At 31.6% G+C, this 20,327-nt stretch overlaps 3 protein-coding genes across 3 annotated transcripts; 1 reads left to right on the top strand and 2 right to left on the bottom strand.

Moving 5' to 3' along the window:
* Positions 1–1,644: 1,644 nt before the first annotated feature.
* TRIADDRAFT_27324 (uncharacterized protein) lies at positions 1,645–6,143 on the top strand (the record flags this gene model as incomplete). The annotated part of the gene is made up of 24 exons (XM_002113645.1): positions 1,645–1,748; positions 1,954–2,116; positions 2,265–2,459; positions 2,547–2,621; positions 2,746–2,817; positions 2,900–2,955; positions 3,033–3,076; positions 3,189–3,251; positions 3,328–3,395; positions 3,486–3,558; positions 3,627–3,699; positions 3,803–3,918; positions 4,032–4,096; positions 4,178–4,258; positions 4,332–4,420; positions 4,500–4,572; positions 4,654–4,701; positions 4,787–4,915; positions 4,987–5,175; positions 5,290–5,343; positions 5,427–5,513; positions 5,583–5,693; positions 5,772–5,976; positions 6,076–6,143. 24 exons carry the CDS (start codon positions 1,645–1,647, stop codon positions 6,141–6,143), a joined length of 2,301 nt encoding a protein of 766 aa, XP_002113681.1.
* A 1,321-nt stretch (positions 6,144–7,464) lies between these two features.
* On the bottom strand, positions 7,465–12,719 carry TRIADDRAFT_57357 (uncharacterized protein; the record flags this gene model as incomplete). Its single annotated transcript, XM_002113287.1, has 13 exons — positions 7,465–7,579; positions 7,683–7,809; positions 7,996–8,165; positions 8,342–8,492; positions 8,646–8,817; positions 9,029–9,196; positions 9,318–9,398; positions 9,991–10,213; positions 10,337–10,517; positions 10,982–11,144; positions 11,585–11,745; positions 12,160–12,226; positions 12,597–12,719. 13 exons carry the CDS (start codon positions 12,717–12,719, stop codon positions 7,465–7,467), a joined length of 1,902 nt encoding a protein of 633 aa, XP_002113323.1.
* Positions 12,720–13,046: 327 nt separating this feature from the next.
* TRIADDRAFT_57356 (uncharacterized protein) lies at positions 13,047–16,342 on the bottom strand (the record flags this gene model as incomplete). Its single annotated transcript, XM_002113286.1, has 6 exons — positions 13,047–13,225; positions 14,011–14,179; positions 14,572–14,964; positions 15,335–15,479; positions 15,583–15,665; positions 16,244–16,342. The coding sequence occupies 6 exons, from the start codon at positions 16,340–16,342 to the stop codon at positions 13,047–13,049; spliced, it is 1,068 nt and encodes a 355-aa protein (XP_002113322.1).
* Positions 16,343–20,327: the final 3,985 nt, after the last annotated feature.

Raw genomic sequence — 20,327 nt, 5'->3', positions numbered from 1 at the left:
AGATTATGCACCTATACCTGCAGGTAGAGTACTGATCTTAAGATAATGTCTGTTAGGCGTTATGCAATAAGATATCGAGTCGATAGGCCAGATACTTGTACTGTTGATGATGTCATTGCAAATTTCCCATGCATCGAGAATATGCCTCTATAATTTAGTCTATGCCACTATACTTTGATTGAACGTTTTGATATTGATCCAATTCTTCATAAAATATCTTTCATAAATGATACATTACTTTTAACGACGGTAAAAGAGACTAAAATTTTACAAAAAGGACTTCAATTATAACGATAATAGGTACCATCGTAGCACTACTACGCCTTGTAGCGTCGACGATTAAATTCAATATGCTTAGCCATTGCATCATGCTCCATAATTACTTTTGACCGTAGTCAACTTGATAAATCTTTGAAATAAGTTACTCGCTATACACAATGTTCGTCGTTTATTGTAATAGTAGAGTAATTTTGAAATTGGATCCATATTCTATCTAGGGTGCGATCGAGATCCATCGCTACTCCTGTACTCAATAACCACAGACCTTGTAATGGTCGACAACGACAATGGTTAAGGCGATATTGTAGCCAAAAGACTACCAAAGGAACCACTTCCTTTCCCTTTCTATGGCTGGTCAAACCACGATATATTATTCTTGGTTCCGCTGTTGGTATTGGAGTTTATGTCAAAGTGGTAAATGGATGCAACTGACAGTGTATCGATTGATCATATAATTAACTCAGTTTTTCGGATAACACGTTGTTAATGCCTAGTTAAAATGGTTAACTCACACTCCAAAAGAAATAATAGCAATACTCGTACCTTGCCTAACAACTATTCAATCTATTGTAGAAATAAGACTAGTTTATAAACTCTTTTAATAGCTCTTGACCCGATTTAATCTGCTTAAATAGTTTAAACAATTTCGTTGGTAATGGTACTAATATGATAGCTAGCTCATACTTTAAATGAGTTGATGAAAATACCGTTATTAACTTCTTCATTGGTTGCAACAGAAATAGTAATTACTGTTTCGTATCTCGAATTAACTAATCAAAATACTATTCTTCAAACCATTTAATTCACTACAGAAATATGACGCATTAAAAAGCTCTTTACCTGACTTAACCTGGGCCAATGGCTTAAGCGATTCGTTGGCTCGAATTAAAACTACACTATCTCAAATGCTACGTAAGTTTTATGGTAGTTTTAAATTCCAATCGAACTTGTAACTACTACAGTGATGATTGATTACTTAGAAGAGTCAAAAATGTTATTATTACTCGTATATAAGTGTTTATGGCCATTAGCGTACTCATTTGATCTACTTATCGTCAAGATAGATATGTACATCATTTCAGTAGTAAATAAGGCTACACTATATCCAGAAAATTAAATTGTTACTGTTATGAACTAATCAGCTCTTGCATTATTGATAGAATCCGCCGATAGCGACAAAACCCAAGCCAGCAAGTCCTTTCTTGAGAGTAAATTTAAATAAGAATTGACGATGTGGATCTGATCTTGATATCGATTGCTGTTTCCTTCAAAAGGCTTACTTTAAAAATGATCTTTTCAGATGTATTTAACAAAGATAATAATAATAATTCCAATGAAGACCATACAGTACCTAAGAACAGTTTTATGAGTGAAGATGCAGCGGATAAAGAAAGCCTAAAAGAAAGGGCTGATAAGGCCGAACGTGAATTAGTAGAAATTCAACAACGCTTACAACATGAAATTGACAAGTAAGAATAGAAAATACTGTGTAAAAGAATGATAAATATGGTTATTTTAGTTCTCCATTGGCAGAAATTGTTAGCAAATTTTAATGTAATTATGTGTTTATGCGTATATGAAATAGATAAATTACGCATATAGATGTAGAAAAGTTTATGTAGGTATGCATCCAACAATAATATACTATTTCCTGACATTCAATGCTCCTTTTAGGCTTGAAAAGACTAATAGAGACTTACGACAGCAAATATTGAAGATGGGAAAAAGTGAAAAAGCTAAATATATCAAGAAATCTCTGATTGACATGTATTCAGATGTATTGGATTTATTGGCTGACTACGACGCCAATTATGATACCCAGGATAGCTTACCCCGGGTATATTAGTTTCCTCTACCACTAGCTAGTTATATGTAATACACGTATAATCACCCAAAATTTGTTTACGTTTTAGTTTTCCAATTCCTTTTTGATGAATTTCTCCATAACCACATTCCCTGTATTAATTTCGAAATATATATTTCAGGTTGTCGTTGTCGGTGATCAAAGTGCTGGTAAGACCAGTGTCCTAGAAATGATTGCAAGAGCAAGAATATTTCCCAGAGGCTCTGGTGAAATGATGACAAGATCTCCTGTTATGGTAACTTTATCTGAAGGTCCGCGCCATATTGCACAATTTAAAAACAACGACCGAGAGTATGACTTAAATCAGGAGCCTGAGGTATATACCACGCCAATACTGTATTATCACTTTATTCTAACCAAATTTAACTATAAAACACTATCCGTTATGATGGATTACCTATAGTTGAACGCCCTTAGACAAGAAGTTGAAAGAAGGATGAAAGCCAGCGTTCAAAATGGGCAGACAGTTAGCCATGAAGTAAGTACTATTTATGCGTATATTATTGTAGATGCTAGTATCTAGATCGGTAATGTCGATACCTCACTTGCACTAGCTAATAACTTACAATTAATTCGCATATATTGGGTACTTACAACTATAGACTATTTCAATGAGTGTTAAAGGACCTGGATTACAGAGAATGGTTCTCGTAGACCTGCCCGGAATAATTAGTGTAATCATTTGTTTGTGCTAATTAACAAAAATTATTTCGATCTATTAATGACTTGGCATTTCTTATGATCACCTTACTACAGACGGTAACAGCTGGAATGGCTACAAGTACCAGAGAAGACATTATTGAAATGAGCAAGTTCGTTGTTTTTATTTTTATTTTGAATATTGTTACTAAATTTGTAATTAAGCATTAAATTGTATGCTGTTGCTTAGAAAATACATGAAAAATCCAAATTCCATCATTTTATGTATTCAAGGTAACAAAAATGAGTAGTTGTATAACAATTAAAGAGTTACTGCCGGTAATAGCTAGCATAGTAGCCGTTAAGAAGAATTTATATTTTCCTTATACATTATATGCGTTTTTAGATGGTTCCGTAGATGCTGAACGAAGTATAGTTACCGACCTTGTCAACTCCGTTGATAAGCAAGGTATGGCAAGTCGAATTGTCTAAATTTCAATAGAATCAGTTTTTATCCTTATATAGCGTCTTCTGTCTGACTTTAGGAAAGAGGACCATTTTTGTTCTTACTAAAGCTGATCTGGCAGAGAAATCGCTAGCTAACCCAGATAGAGTATGTTATTAAGCAATCAAAGCTGGCGCTGTATTATATTTATTTATTTTACACGGATACTCTAAAAATTGTTCCGTTCTTGTTGATCAGATAAAGAAAACTTTGGAAGGACGACTATTTCCAATGAAGGCTCTAGGTTATTTTGCTGTTGTTACCGGTAGAGGTTAGTATCACAAAATGATGTGCATTTCTGTCTTGTAAATCGTTGACTCCTTATTGAAAAATTTAAAGGTAACACCGAAGACAGCATTGAGACTATTAGACAACATGAAGAAGAATACTTCAGAAATTCTAAACTATTTAGGTTCGTTATATCTTGCATGAGTAACTCAATTATTATAGTACTGTAAACTATAAACTGGCATCTTGTGATTTGTTACTCATGTATATTTGCTATGATGATACAGAAGTAACGTTATCAAGGCTACACAAATGAATACTCAAAATCTTAGCCGTGCAGTTTCTGAGTGCTTTTGGAAAATGGTGAAGGAATCAGTAGAACAACAATCTGATAGTTACCAAGGTTTGTCTACATGAAATACTTCCAATGTTTCACTATTTTTATGCACTTCTGTTTTATACGTATTAACTGCTCTAACGTCTAATATTCAATTTTCATATGTCAATTTCGACTAGCTATCCGATTCAACTTAGAAACTGAATGGAAAAATAGATTTCCTGGAAGGAGAGAGCTTGATAGGGTTTGTTTTGCAAATAATAGTAGGCCCTTGCTTATATACGTATTAGGAGTAAAATATTTCGATACTATAATTTTGTTATAGAATGAATTATTCGATCGAGGTAAAGCTGAAATATTAGATACGGTCTTAACTTTAAGTCAACTGCAACCGATGGAATGGTATGTGTTGGAAAGTCACTTATTTGTAATTATTTTATATCATTGCTTATGTATCTATCATAAATATTTATAGGGAGACGAAACTCAAGGATAAACTATGGCTCAGCATTTCAGAACATTTTGTAGAAAATATTTATATTCCAGCTGCACAAACGGAGTCATCTAGGTATGAATGTGCTCCTATTGTACAGCATATCCCACGTAATCTTATAAATGCAAGGAAACTAATAATCAGTTCATTTTAGTAAATTTAATACCTATGCCGATATCAAGTTAAAAGAATGGTCAAAGTCCCACTTATCCGGCAACTGTGTTACGGTATGTTGCACTATTCTAATTTAAAATTTGATATTCTACTATGTATCTGATGTAAGTTTCTACCATGCCGGATGTACACAGATTGGATGGGAAACGTTACTGGATGAATTTGCAGCTGCTTTGCGAAAGGTATTAGTACCTCTTAACTATGTAATTGATTTCCTGCTATAAAAATTTTAAGATATCGCCTGGCTATACTTGACTTGGGCATTAGAACGTTGCTGTCTCCCGAAGTGCTGGAATGTCTAGCGTAGATAACAAGCTATTTGATGATCTGAAAGAAGCTGTTATTAATATTTGTAACAGAAATCATACCATCTCAAACAATAATATTGAAAAAATGGTGAGTTAGTTTTAGCGTTATATTTCATTGAACCATCACAATGTGTAATTGGTCGCATTATTGCTTCGCAGCATGTCATCCAGTCAAATGCACTGGAAGATTTATCAGTTCCTGACAAACAACAATGGGAATCTGCAGCTAAATTCTTGGAAGAAACTTTAAACGATAAACTTAAGCAAGCAATTAATGAGTGGAACCAACTAACAGGCCCTAACTTCACTGAAAGGTGGATGTCATGGAGATCAACCACACCTGAGCAGGTATATTTACTAGTCATTGAGATTAGTACAGTATATTTTTCTTGCATTATCAGCTGTTTTAGAGCAATAAAACGATAACTCTTAGCTAATTTAGCCTTGCGATCGTATTTGTAGCTGTTACGACAAGCAGCAGGATTAGAATTTCAAAAATTGCTACAAAGTCGAAAGGTAGCCTTTTCTTTCCTTTATTAGTTATAAGCCATATATTCAAGAAATTGTTAGGTTAATGCGCTAAATATATTGTTTAATAGAGTCATAAGTCACACTTAGATTTCGATGAAGTAATAATGGTAAAAAGAAACCTAGAAACGCAAGGACATACGGTTTCGGAAGAACTGGTAAATATTTGTAATCGTATAGCAACTGTCATTTTCGATTCATTAGTATATCTTTCTATTATGATTAAGATTGAAGAGATATGGCGCTTGCAGTATCGAAAGCATTTTTTGCAGATGGCTATAGCGGAAGCCCAAGAATGCAAAGGTGCATTTTTTCACCGGAAGTTAGGAAATGATGAGGTAAGACATAAATGGGAAGGTATGCGAAACAATGCCTAACAATAATAATATTCTCTACATGTACTCTAAAAATTATAGTTGCAATGCGATGCCGTAGTATTATTTTGGAGAATGCAATCAATGCTGAACAGTAGCAGCAGATTTTTACGGCAACAAGTAGTAAACCATGAATTTGGAAGACTAGAAGAAGAAGCGAAGCAAGCGCTTGACGAAATAGAGGATGATGATAGCTGTAAAAAGAAACTTCTTACTGGAGATCAAGTTATTCTAGCTGAAAAACTAAGTAAGACCTCCTTTTACCTTAACCGTATATATTTTCTGAAATGCTTGTACTGTAAATTAGGGTCTATCCTGATGTAACTGTATTTTTTTTATCTTACAGAAAAAGTCAAGCACATACAGAGTAGATTGGTAGAGTTTGTCAAATGCTTAAACCAGGATAACAAGTGATCATAATATGATTTATTATTTGCGGAGATTATATTCTAGGATATCTATAAAATTTTTCCATGTTCACTGCACTGTAATAAGTATGCATATTATATTTATACTGAAGGATTTTAAAAGTATAAAGGTACTATGTGCTAAAATTATAGTTTTAGCGGGTCATTAAAATTGCTCTATTTTGCTGAAAACTGATATCCAGACACTAGATCAAATCAGGCTTTGCCAATTTTGATATTTCTATGGAGGCATTTACTGTTTATGTACTGATATGTATGGGTATTTTTACTCTTATTTGAAGGCTTTTCATCATCTAAATTTGGAATAATTTACTAAAAATTCACGCTTTTCGGTATCTATATTGGTAGATAACCTACCTGATTGGATAAATACCTTTAATAGAATGCTCAACATTAATGTACAGTGCGTATACTCGGTCATCCATCAAATATGTATGAAGGGTCAATAGCAGATTTTGGATTAAGTCAGTGATTTAATTCTGAATAAATGTAATTTGAAATAGAAATTCACTATCACAGTGTACCAATTCGATTGCATACCTGTAGGTATTGCTGGCTTTTACAAAAGCAACAACTGTAGCCATCATGAACTCAACATGTAGACTGTTGGACTTATGCTACTGAATTTAAAAACTAATAATAAAAGCTTGCGTTTATAATCTATATTGCATGCAGCTTAGAAGATAATCAACTATGGCAATTTATTGATATCAACATTTCTTTTTCAAGTCTCATAGGGCATTACTGTAACAATTTAATCTAAAATATCATAAGTACATCAGAGTTCTAGCTACCAAATGATTCCTTAAATCCAATAAAATTTTTGAAATATACCTTTTAAGTGATCTATCAGATTATAGAAATCAGTCCAGAGCTATCAATATGTACCCTCGATTTTCATGTGAAGGTTCAGAACTATAGTTAAGGTTTGCTCTGACATTCACTTTAATTTTAAGTACTCCATCAAGATAAGCTGATCTTATTGATTTAAATTAAATTAATAAATACTAAAATGTAAGAAATGAAATTTCTAAAGGTATATATTTACGATTTCTGAATTACATATTGAAGTGTGTATATTCCTTTTCAAAAAATATTAATTATACGATGTGTATTTGTTACATCATTATACAAAAATACCAAATTATTCTGTATAAATTAATGTCCATAGGTACCCCTATCAATGTAGTGTTGTGATAATAGATTTATCATGCATAGAACTCATAAAATAATTTTTAATAAATTTAAAAGAATCAAAGATTAAGGACTGACACCTGATCAAGAGATAGACAAAGCATTGCAACTCCTTAAACACACGTTATTGATGTTTTAGAATTATTATCTGCTCTGTTTGTTGCTTGTCTTTCTGATGAATTTTCTGAATCTGAGACATCTACTTGGGCATCAATTTCATCGGCATAGCTAAGATAAAGAAACAAGGTAACTATATGAATAACACAATAAATTTCTCGAATAGCCACTACGAGAATCATTAGGGTTAGCTAATAGGCTTTTCAAATACTACCTAGATTTTTCATTTTCCTTAGTCGTGCCTAGTTCAGAAGCTACTAAATTTTTCCTTAGCATTTGTCGATAGCAGTTTACTTCAAATTTTAGAAATAACTTGTGTTCACGTTGCTTGGCTGTGGATGCTGAAGTGATTGGTATTTGATAATAATTAATTTATTAATTCATGAATTAGAATAGCCTTTATCGAATTCGACTGAGAATGGATTACTTATGTTGCTCAGTATCGGACATTTTTGTTAGTGCTACTGCTAACTTTCATTAGCGATTATATTGAAATTGCAGCACTATCAATTATCTATTACACTTACGCCCTTCTTGATCTACTGCCCCTAATTTTCCTCGACAACAATTTATTAAGATACCAATGATGGAAAAGGGAGAAGGAAAGGGTGATTTGCGTTTATATTTCAGAATCATCTCATATCGATGATATTTCCAAAGTTCTTTAGAATTTTGATCAACCTCTGTGAAAATATTGCTAAAATGCAATTTAAATTATCCGAATCAATTGATTTTATAGCTGCAATTCGAAAAGGAAGCAAATAAAATTACTCTTGTAATACCGTAGACTATGGACTGTTAAAGATTAAAATGATTAGATCTATAAGTATAATCAGATTGTTTTAAACATTATTAAGTTTACTAATTATTTACTTGAACACGGCAATTAATAAGTTCAAAAGCAAAACGTTTGTTATAATCATATAGATTGCCAACATAAGTAGAGCTAGCCATATATTGCGAGGACAAGGTTTACCATCAATGCCAATAGTTCTATTACTTAAAAAACAGCCCTGATCCATTCCTAAAAATTAGATATTCAGTAATAGCTATTTTTATCGATTTCATTTGAGATCTCTAGAAATAATAAAGCCAACTCTCCAACTCTCTTTGTACTGTCATACGAAGTTTTTAGTTATTTTATTGACATAACGTAAATAAATGAAAGGAAGGGCACCTGTGATCCTGTCGATATCCAATTCTCCAAACATGTTCCAATATGGAACAGCAAATAGAGAATAAATTGTCTGCTGGGGCGTTTGTGAAGCCTGTAGTATTCCGAAGTTAGCCACACTATAACTGATCATGAAAATAACTAGCAACAACAAAAAAAAGCCAATTTCTTTCGTCTAGATTATGAGAGCATCAAAGAAGATAGATCAGACAATTTATAGATATACCTTCACGTGAGAATGATTAGAATTGTTTTTAAATGCAACACAATGAGTGACGAAAAGTAGTTAGTGTCAGTAAAGAGATTTTCATTCCTACCACAGACTTTAGTATTAGTAATCTTGGTCCTAAGTGAACGCTTGCATTGCAGACTGATAAAATTCTTACGGTATATACAGCAAAATTGAAGCAATAGAAAATTCGAGCAACTTCAAAAAGACTTGAAAAAAATCGAAGTAAACAGAGCCAAAAGAGAAGAATGTTGATTGTTTCTAATTTATACAGCCTCTTAATTTTTTTTTGTGGTTTAGATCGTAGTTTGTTGGAGCCAAGGAACTAATAACGAGAACACAAAATTATTTCAAGAAATTAGCCCTAAATTATTATCTTTAATCGTCGATAATTTATAGTTCAAATCACTTATTATATACCGACTAATTTGTTTCAATTATTTTACCTTCAGGGAAAATTCGATGAATATCGTAGATTGCCAAATTAAGAGAGCGATTTCCAATGATGAAATCTGTGGTTGTAGTTGCTGTAGTAAAATCATTATAGCGTACAATACTAGGAACCCAATATAAAATAGCTATATAAAAGCCAAAAATAAAAGTATTCATGCTAATTTCAGGCATTGTATACCAAATATATAAATATTGCCATCCAATACATAGAATGAAATTATTTAAAAATGTAAAACTAGTTGCAACCTGCGATGCCTTTTCTGTCATGAGGCAACACTAGTAATATATAGTCCTTATTTAACTAGTACAGCAGCTTTATTCAATTATTCTTTACCCAGCTAATGAAAAATTTATTTCTAGGAACATTTAGGAATTTCCAAATTTCATGTAGTGACTTTAAACAAGAATCTTTAAAATGATTGCAATTGAAATCTGCTTTGGATGATCCCTCCTCCTAGATATGACAGAGTAATACGATACCGCAGTAGTCACATAACTTTAAGTTATTACACCATCCCCTTCGTTCCTTAAATAATTCATATTCTAGTCAAGCAATAAATATTTCTACTAGATAGAATTTTTAAATTTATAACAGCAAACTAAGATATAATGCAAAGCTTGCTAATTCTAGACTACTAACTCCAGCAGTAGTCAATAGTAACTTACTCTTCCTTTTATCTTTGCTGTAGTATTGCCAACCCACTCATTCTCTAGCCAATGCTGACAACAGACGTGAGCAATAAAGGTAGTTGCTTCACTAGAAGCTGCTAATCTTAGACAGTTATTGCCGCCCCAAGCCGGAATTGGAGTAGTTATAAGTATAGACGTTAATGAAAGTCTGTTTTGATAACAAGTTTCTAGTAATTCAACAGCTTTATCTTGAAATTTTCTGTAGTATTATAATTAAAGATGCACAAAATTACATATTAACTCACTCGATAGAATTACACCACTAAGCTTAATCATCACGATGGATCTGAATTTCATTTTATTTCAATTTTAATCAACCTACCCTGACATTTCCTGCAATTCCGATGTGTCCCTTTTAAAATTAATCTGCGCAATAATACTATCAACTAATTTTTTCCCAACCAAAGCGGTGGCTATTTGATGCGATGAACGCTCCCATATCTTCATAGCCATTTCAAAGCGTTGGCTCAAAACACACAGAACAAATAGGTGATGGAAAACATCTGTTATTACAAGTAAAGAGTATCCATTATCATAGTCGATATGCAAAGGTGGCGCGATAAAATTACTTTCAATATTGATTAAGATTGCCAAGCATATTAACAAAATTACTCAGATTGAAAAATCTCTCAATCACAATTTTATGTAATCTTATATTCTTTTAAAAACATTGTTGCTTTACATATGAATAATTTATAGGCTCTTATTTGACCTATAATCAATAGTCAGACATGTCGGAATGAATAAAGATTAAAGAGCAAAAGGCAAATTACTCTAAACATTTATAAGCTATTTCTTACTCTTGGTGGCCTAATTAATTAAGGCTCATCAACAGGAGGACTAATAATAGATCTTTAGACTATTTTTTAATTGACTTGCTGAAATGAAATCTTAAACATCAATAGGAGAAATCTAATTCATTTTTCAAACATCATTTCAGTACTTTCAAACATTTATCCGTACTAACCTGTATCACAATGGATTCTGTTATGGCCATCTGGTACTGTTTTTTCTGCAATTATCCAAGGGTACAAATATGTATTATAATTATCTTGACTCGATTTCATCATTTTCAGAAATTCGAAAGCTTTCTTGTAATCTACATGAGCCGCTCCATTTGGCAGTAATAGCTACAAAAAATATCTCAACTTACTAAAAATAGAATCGATAACAATAATCCTCAGCTATAGCTAGCAAGGAATGCCACCCTAGCACGAACATATTATCCATTTAAATTTCTTAAAGTACCATACCTTATTTAACATATTTTTTAATATCGCTATCGTTAAGAAATCATCAATATTAACAAGCTTCTCTAGCAATACTGCTATACATTCTACTCGGTTGTTACTGATGGATTCTTCAATCAATGTCCAACAATTTTCAGACTAGCCTCAAAAAACCAAACAGAATGCAAAAGTAGTAAATATGATAGGCTTCCACAAATCTAATTTCAGATAGTTTTTCAATATTAAGAAATTAAATTTGGTCTGGGCCAAAAGCTCCGCAGAGTATGCTATCTATGATGGGCTGTCTATTAAAATATGAGCCGTTGATTCAATATTCTCACCGACAGTTCATATGAGCTCATTTTCTCTATTTGGTCTCTCGCTAAATTTGCGCAGCCCCATTTTAAGGCAAATTTTAGATTTTTAGCAGTAATCGAATCCTTTTTTTCAGCAGTAGTCGAATTATTATTTTCAGTAGTATTCGAATACTCTTTTTCTTTCACTGAAATAAATAGTAAATTATCCTGATTAATTACAAAATATCGGAAATGTTGCTAAAAGTTATACAGACTGCTCGTCTATCGAAAAAATAATAAATCATCATTATTTGTATACCGTATTAAATTATCGAAAATATTGGTAATAGCTGTGCAGAAGTTCATTTATCAAAACAATAAATCATCTTGATTAATTAATTGTAAATCGTATTAAATTATCGAAAATATTCCTAATTGTCATACATAAAGCTTATTTATCAAAAATAATAAATCACCTTGATTAATTAATCACATACTGTATCAAATTATCGAAAGTATTTGTGCGGAAAGCTCATTTATACAAAAACTAAATAAACTACAGTATAAATTGCTTACCGCTATCTTCTGCTTGAAAACTAAATTTGATCTTGGTATCTTACCTTTAATCCATAAGTTGGCGATAGCAGTGGCTATATCTTCCTTCTGAGACAAATTAACGAGTTGAGTCTATCAATGCAATACAGTTATCAGTCACTTGGCAAAAAGTGAAGGCTTGCTAGCCTATTAATCCAGCCTATTCCGGATTTGGTATTGTTTATACAGTAAAGGCAAAGAGTTGCTTTATTATCAGCTTCGTGTCAATATTAGCGAATCAAGATCATAATCTATACGGTATAGCCCGAAATAAATTTCAATCGCTTAATTCTTATTTATAGTCTTTAATATTTTCTAGTCGAAAAGCTGAATAGATACTACAATATATAGAGTATTAGCTTTTCACGGACAATTAGCGAGCAAAATAATAATTTAGATACCTCTAATTAACCTAATGAATAATACCCCATACTCAATTTGCTAATATACAAGCATTAATTACCCAATTTTTTTGCTTTATAATAATTCTTATCTGATTCAACAATTCTTCCATTCGTCTGTTATCATCCTTTAAAAATCTAAAGATCTTGCCTATCATCTTTCTTAATAGCCTTTCTTGATCCATAGTGAGTATGTACTCATTATTTCTTTTGCCCATTAACAATAAAAAGTCAAAAATCAAGAAAATCTCTAATCAGTGGCATGATTTAATATCTAATTTGCGATTCAAGTTAGGTACTAACATCATTTTATGTATTAAATAGACATTAGTCAACGCAAATTTTAGTAATCGTAACTTCTCAACGCAATGCGATTAGGGGTATACACTAGTATCATTTTATACTTTAAATAGTTATTAATAACTCAATTTTTAGTAATTATAACTTCTCAACGTGACTACACGTGAAGTGAGTCTACACAAAGTTTAATGTGGTGGTCATCAATTCAATCTTTACCTTTCTTCACATGAACGAACGGCATACGCGATAATAGAGGATGCTCGACCACTTCCCTCTATTACAATAACTGGTACCTCGCGCTTAAGTCGCTCAGCAACTGCAGTAAAGATGTCTGGACCTCCTTCTAGTACAACGTAGACAGTAGGAATCTGAACCTTTTCACCTTGGTCTGCTGTAATGGATAATGTTCGATAGAAAATTTAAACTTCTTATAGTCATAGCCAGCACCTACCACTATATATCATTTATGAAAGCATCATTACTTCTTATAAAATGTAATATTATGAATTTATTGCCCATATTATACTGTTATTTACACTGCTTTAACAATCAAAAATATTAATGCCATTACCTTAGCACTAAATGCTGTAATTAATTACATACATTGCTACTGCATACAAATGAAAACACTACAATGGCAAAGCATCTGGCTAGAAGTTAAAATAACCAATTCAAGAATGTATAAAGCAAGAACATATAGTACGAATTGTTACTCGTGTACTAATCTGTATATAATGGCAAAGCATCCGACTAAAGTTAAAATAAGTAAGTAAGTCAATGATGTATAATGCTACATTCTTTAGATTATTTAGCTGGGACTACAGTATTCGTAAGATAATCAATTGATATAAAAACTAATTTTAGAGAGACCTAGTTATAGAAAGTTAGAATACCCATAGTACGGCATAAGGTCTAATCTATCTAATCTGTTTATAAACTACATACGTATCTGACGTTTATACTCGTAACTTCCTTCACTATCATGATAGTTTACGTACACAACAGTTATAATATGACTCATTAATAATGATATTTAACTTTAATTACCCATTACAACTGCTTCTGTATTAACCTAATTTACTTGATATCAAACGATCATAAGAGCTTTTCTTAGATAATAATAAGCATGCCAAAAGAGATACTCGTAGGTGTTTCAAAGAATGAAACTATTCTAACATTCACCTAAGTTCTTTGTTAAATAAGCTTCCAGCATAGCTCTAAATTCGATTTCTGTGCCGTAACGGCCATGGGAACCATCGTCTACCAAGAGAAAGTGAGTATGATATGGATCAAGCGAAGTTGGCTTTCCACGTTCAACCAACGCATTCACGGAATACTTCTTTGGCTAAATATTTAAAGGTGGCAAAATTTTAGACGGTAACCCTCTGATTATAATTATAGATAAATCAACCCACAACGAAATAAAATTAGCGACTTAATCTTTCAGTGTTAGCTATAAAATTGATTAATGGATTACGAAATGCAGTCACTTCTTTTATCTGACTATACTAATAGCCATAGTGGCTTATAATCGAAAATTTTTAAGACTTAAACTTCCTTTTTCACAAAAAAACAGTAAGTAATGAGAGCCAAATGGACATAAAATACAGCTAAAAGCGATAAATGTTTGTAAATTGGCTAAAAATTATTTCTTTGAACGATTTTATTATAAAATAAGTCTCTAATAAGTCAGAATATGAATTGAATTATATTGAACTGGAGTCCTATCCTACATACATTAAGATTATTTTTAGGGTCATTAATTAATTTATTTGAGTCAGCTATGTAACCCCAAGGTGCAACACCAATACACTTTAAGTTATTCGGTTTCTTAATGCGATCATTGCACGCCCATTGCTCAAAGAAAGATTCGAACATAGCTTCTCCAACATTTTTACTGACTCCAACAAATGCGCCACATGTAAGTAGCCACACGTTATTATTTTCAGCTGCGTTGATCAAGGTGGCATGGAACTTCTCTTCGAGAATTTTATTAGGCCTATATTCTTTAACTCCGCCACCAATGGATAAAATAACATCTGGTAGCTGCTTATTATCAATTAACTTCCACACATCACGAAGCAAACGTGCCACCTTATCCATTTTTGTATCATTAGCTAAACGAATGTACTATGAAGAAATGATAATAATAACTTAAAATCGCTCAATGCAATTATTAAAATCATGAGCATACTCAAAGGTAATATGTGCAAAATATAGCGTACAAAATCCATGCAGCTATTATATAAGTTGAAAGAAAAGGGCATCATTAATTGCTTTATTAGGATACTCCACTTAACTGAATTATGATGTAAATACCTTTCAATATCTCGTATATCATATCTAACTACGGTCACAGATATATTATATTATTAAAGAATATATCCAGAAGTACAAATTTCGGGAATGAATAAAACGTGGAATCATTAATAAACGTCAAACTACCATCAATGAATGACCCATAGTTCAATTTAGACATAATTACGTCTAACTTACTCACTTTAGCATTTTGAAATCCATGAACCTGATCAATAAACTCTATACTTCCATAAGCATCTGTTGGTAAATGAACATATTGGTCTGAAGGTTGTTGCGGAAATCGACCTATACATTCATGGTCTTCTCTATATAATCCGCAAGTACACCTGGAAGTTTATTATACATAAATTATATCATGTCGTATGAATTCGATAATAATCTTATAGAATGTCTTGAAAGACAAGATTTTAATTCATAATGAACACTTACTTATTTCTACCTGTATGGTTTTTGTCCGGTTTATAGGCTTGACAGGATTTCTTTTTAAATTCACGCAAATAATTGCAAATACTCTTCATGATGAAAATTCAAATAATATATAATTTTACAATTATTGTGTTGATGTAATGAATATGTAGGGTAACGAACAAGCACAGATATGAGCTTATATTAGGCATACGATATCCATAATAGTAATTTTTTTCTACGTAAAAATAGCTATATAAATTATATTATGAAAGTATATTTTACAGAGATTAAGGAAAGTGATCAAAACTAATGATATAGTCAATCTTTAGCTCTTAAAATCATGCTTACAGGATCATCTACTTTATCCATCGTACTCATCCGGCAGCAAATACCTAATTAAGAATTAGCTTGTTCTATCTTTACCTGTAAAAATAGAACTTTTGATACTATTTAAGAAATATTTCAAAAGAGTCAATAGAAACTAAAGTCAAATCAAAGAATATATATGATTAGCATGACGCTTTATTTAGAAGGATGGATACTGCAACAATTTCAAGATCATGAACACTTAGTAGCATTATAATATGCCATTTGTCATTCGTATTAATTATGCTGATCAATCTTTTAAGATAAAGAAGATATTAAGACAATTACTTAATGTATCTACAGGTAGTTACAATACCTTTCTATTCTCTGATATACGAGAACAATAAATAACCTCACTTCGTGCAATGTAAGTATCATATGGATACGATTGACGATCTATAAATTTACTATACATTATCTGTTATTGCGACCGAAACATATCCTTCACGAGTAGAATCATAAAATACTCTTTAAATTGCTACAGCAGTCTATAATTTCCTATCTACAACAATCAGTTTCGGTAACTACCTATTCCTAGTAATAATAAAACGGTGAAATTGAAAAAAATTACGGAAATTATACGGTCAATGAACGAGCATTTATGATATAAACAGGAACATCGATGCAATCTTATGTTTCAGAGACAGCAGACAATAACATATATTTATAATCAAACTATTTTTATTTCCTGGATAAGTAGAGCCTGTACGTAGTCTCAAAGCTAGCAATAGATAGCAAAAAAACAATGTCAGGATAGGTCAACATATCAAGAATTTGTTTATCTTTACCTCCTGTTAATAGTAATAAATTCCTTTGGCCTACTATCTATGTCCTCACTTGAGCGTATTCCAACTCGAATGCTAAATAATCGAAGATATCTTTATGATGCGCTCGCTAAAATGGCTGTAAACTGCGTCTAAACACCATAGATAGTGTATACGCATATATATATAACATATGTATATATACGTATAATATGTATTGTACTCGTTACCATATATTTCATATATATAAACGAATCACTATTATTTTACTCTAACGGACATGCGTAACTCGGTCAATTTTCCAAAGGCTTACTATATATGCTAACGTGTGTATATCAAAAATTGACTTACTATCAAATTAATTTATTCGCTATAGCTATTGATTAAAGAGAGCATTTATGCAAATTTGATAATCCTCGTATGCACGTTCAGGCTTCAATAATACGGAACTAAAATCCCGTATACTACTTTTTTCGTTAAATATCACTTCATGAACACTGTATACAAACGAATATAGATACAGATATAGATGTAATTTAACCCGGATTAAGACAAATCAACCTTTAATATTTATTATAGCTAAATTAGTAAGTATTCTAAATATCGTCCTTTATGCATTTGCTTTTCTAGCTAAAATTCTTCGAAACTATTACAGCGATTCATTTCTTGCCTGATGTCAAGTATAACGAGGTTATGAAATCAATTATTATCAGCATTATCAACATTTTCCCAGTAATACTATAATAAAACTGAATAATAGTGTCTGATTCATCTCTCTATTACAACAGAAGCTACAGCGAACCCAAACGGTAAATATCAGAAGCGGTATGTTGATGTAAATAATTATACATTAAACAACGAAAACTCTGCTGATCAAGAAGCAATACTAGGTAGCATAGATGCAAAATCAATAGGTTTTAGTATTAATCCTAAAAGGATATTTTTAATACCGTTATTGTAATAGGTGGTACGGTCACAGCTAATGACTTAATTAAATAATCAACTGTACATTAACTATTATCAATTAAATAACACTTAATCTATTCTACTTTAGTAAAAATTGAAATGCACGATTTCTAATTACGATAATAAATATAGATTGAGATTTAACTGGGCACATAATTATTGGATAATCGACATTCATTGAAAGGGTAAATTTATTGCACTCGCTCTACTCGCATATTTTGCTATCGAAGTATATTAGCCGATTTTCAAACTATTCCATATGTAACTATGGTATATAACATAACATATATAAATTTTATAATACATTGTCGCATCTGAAGATAGATTTTTGCCTAATGTATATCTAGCAGTAGCCACCTTTCATGGCAGAGTTAACAAGACAGAATAGTAATTTCGATAGAATACATAGTATCAACTGCTAAAATATAAAGAAACATATGATATATGACAAAATTAGCTTAATTAATCTATCAAATTAGTAGCTAAGCCTTGAGTTGACTGCAAAAATTGGATCACGTTTTATGGTCCCTACTTTTGGTACTGCTGTAGTTTTACCAAACTTGTATAGTATTTACCGATTTTTCATGATAATTGCTTGCCTATACATGATTAACTTTCAATAGCTATAGCTTTATTCAAGTCGAAATACTCTGAAACTAAAATTTTTTCTATAATTTTGTTTACTGGAGAACATTTTTTAAATTTATTTTAGCGGATATAGATCTCAAATTTTCTGTATCTAAAAAAAATAATATAGTAGGAACTACTTTACCGGGTAGAAATCTTTAATTGCAGTGTTTTGATCCTTTGTAATAAGAGAATCAGATCAAAAATAATATTGTACGACTGATTTTAATTCTGATGTTGAATTGTTACAATTAGAATTTCTATTTGATTATTAGATGATCTAATCTGAGTTAAAGATCTCAACCATATTGTTATGAGCTCGAACTGATCAAGTTAGACACTCTCAAATTTTTCTTCACCAAACACGTACTACCTACATAAATCAATTTATAACGCTTAAGAGCTGTAGATTGATTCAATCCAGCTGATAAAATACCTTGTATTCGATGTGCTAGTACCTTATTATATTATCACCGCGTTGTATCAACTTGCAGTTTACTAAGGAGATTACATGTGAAAAGGCTAAGTTATTTAGAACCAGAGGCAACTCGAAACCACTCGATATCACAATTTCTGTACAGTTTCATAAAATGATCACTTTTTAAAAGTTGCTGCATCGACATTTTAGATCATACCTCCATCCTGTTTGCCAAACTATGGTATACAAAAGGATAAAATTAGTAGAATTTCTCTCATTGTCATAATAAAGTGTTCAACTGACAATTTGAAATTTTACTTGTAATAATTCTAGTCAATGATGAGAAAACAAGTAAAAATTGTTCACCAAATTTTGTCATTCTCATCCCTTAAAATCAATGATTGATTTATTTATTCCACAATAGCAATTAAAATTATCTCACCGTCCCCTTTTTTCGTTCTTACTATATAGTGCTCTTATCTACAATAATTAACGGAGTGTATGGTTACGTTATTTTCCAGGTACAAAGCATCTAAATGTAATCATCGCGAAGGCATAAGAGATAAACATCGTTTGCTAAATTGTTATCTATAGATATTTTATCTTTTTTTAATGCTTTATAGCCTTAACTTAATTTCTGGTCCACAAAATAGCTCGCTTTCTTTCTAAATTGAAAGATACTTTAACGTAATACCATCTAGATAAGTCTATTAAGCATTGTTCGCTAAATTGTTATCTATCTTATCTTTAACACATTATAGTCTTGATTTAATTTCTGGTCATTAAAATGGTTCACTTCTTTCTAGATTGAAAGATACTTTAAAATAATACCATCTAAATAACGATTCCGTTATCGTACTCAGTGATAATACATAAAGTTGATTTAATAAATTCTACTAGTCAGCACAAGAAAAAAGCCATCAAATAAAATTTTTCTACATTTGAACTTCAGCTATTTTAAATCAGATTAAACTCAATAATCTACTTATCGATTTTTCTAAATTATTTTTTGTTCTGAAGTTAAAAATTTAAAAGTAATGTGTAAAACGGAAACCCGAAATCTTAATTATCATTTATCGTTGGACATCATGAATGAAAAAGGTGAGAAAATGGCAATGGCTGATGAGCTTCAGCTAACCTTTTCTTACACTATTACTATTCACGGTACTGCAATGATCGTACGTCTAAAAAAGTGGGATGGTCCTATTACAGGAGCAGTTCATTGAAAAATATTTTGTCGTCATTACGAATCTGTGTAACAGAATATTTAGCGAATAACATAATTCAATATAATGCTGCCATTGAGAAAATAATCTTTACAAAGATATTAGCTTAAATAATTGTCTTAATGATTTTGGTAACAATCGTGCAAAGATCACAACCAATGTTATGCTAATTTAAATTTTAATTTTGCGTATATTAATCTATTGAGAGTACCGGCTTGGTGATCCTTTCTTTTAATCTCAATCCTCCCTACTGACACCAGAAACCATAACATATTGTTACTTTCAAGGCTAAAATTAAGTATACTCACAATACTGAAATAACGAATCATTGTAATTATTTGAATGTGCAAGCTTCATATGTGTCTACTGTATTGTGTGGCAAACTATATGCGCAAAAGG

This window comes from Trichoplax adhaerens, genomic scaffold (assembly GCF_000150275.1).
Source record: "Trichoplax adhaerens TRIADscaffold_6 genomic scaffold, whole genome shotgun sequence".
NCBI lineage: Eukaryota > Metazoa > Placozoa > Uniplacotomia > Trichoplacea > Trichoplacidae > Trichoplax > Trichoplax adhaerens.
Note: the sequence above shows the minus strand (reverse complement) of the source record. Positions and strands in the feature narration are given on the sequence as shown.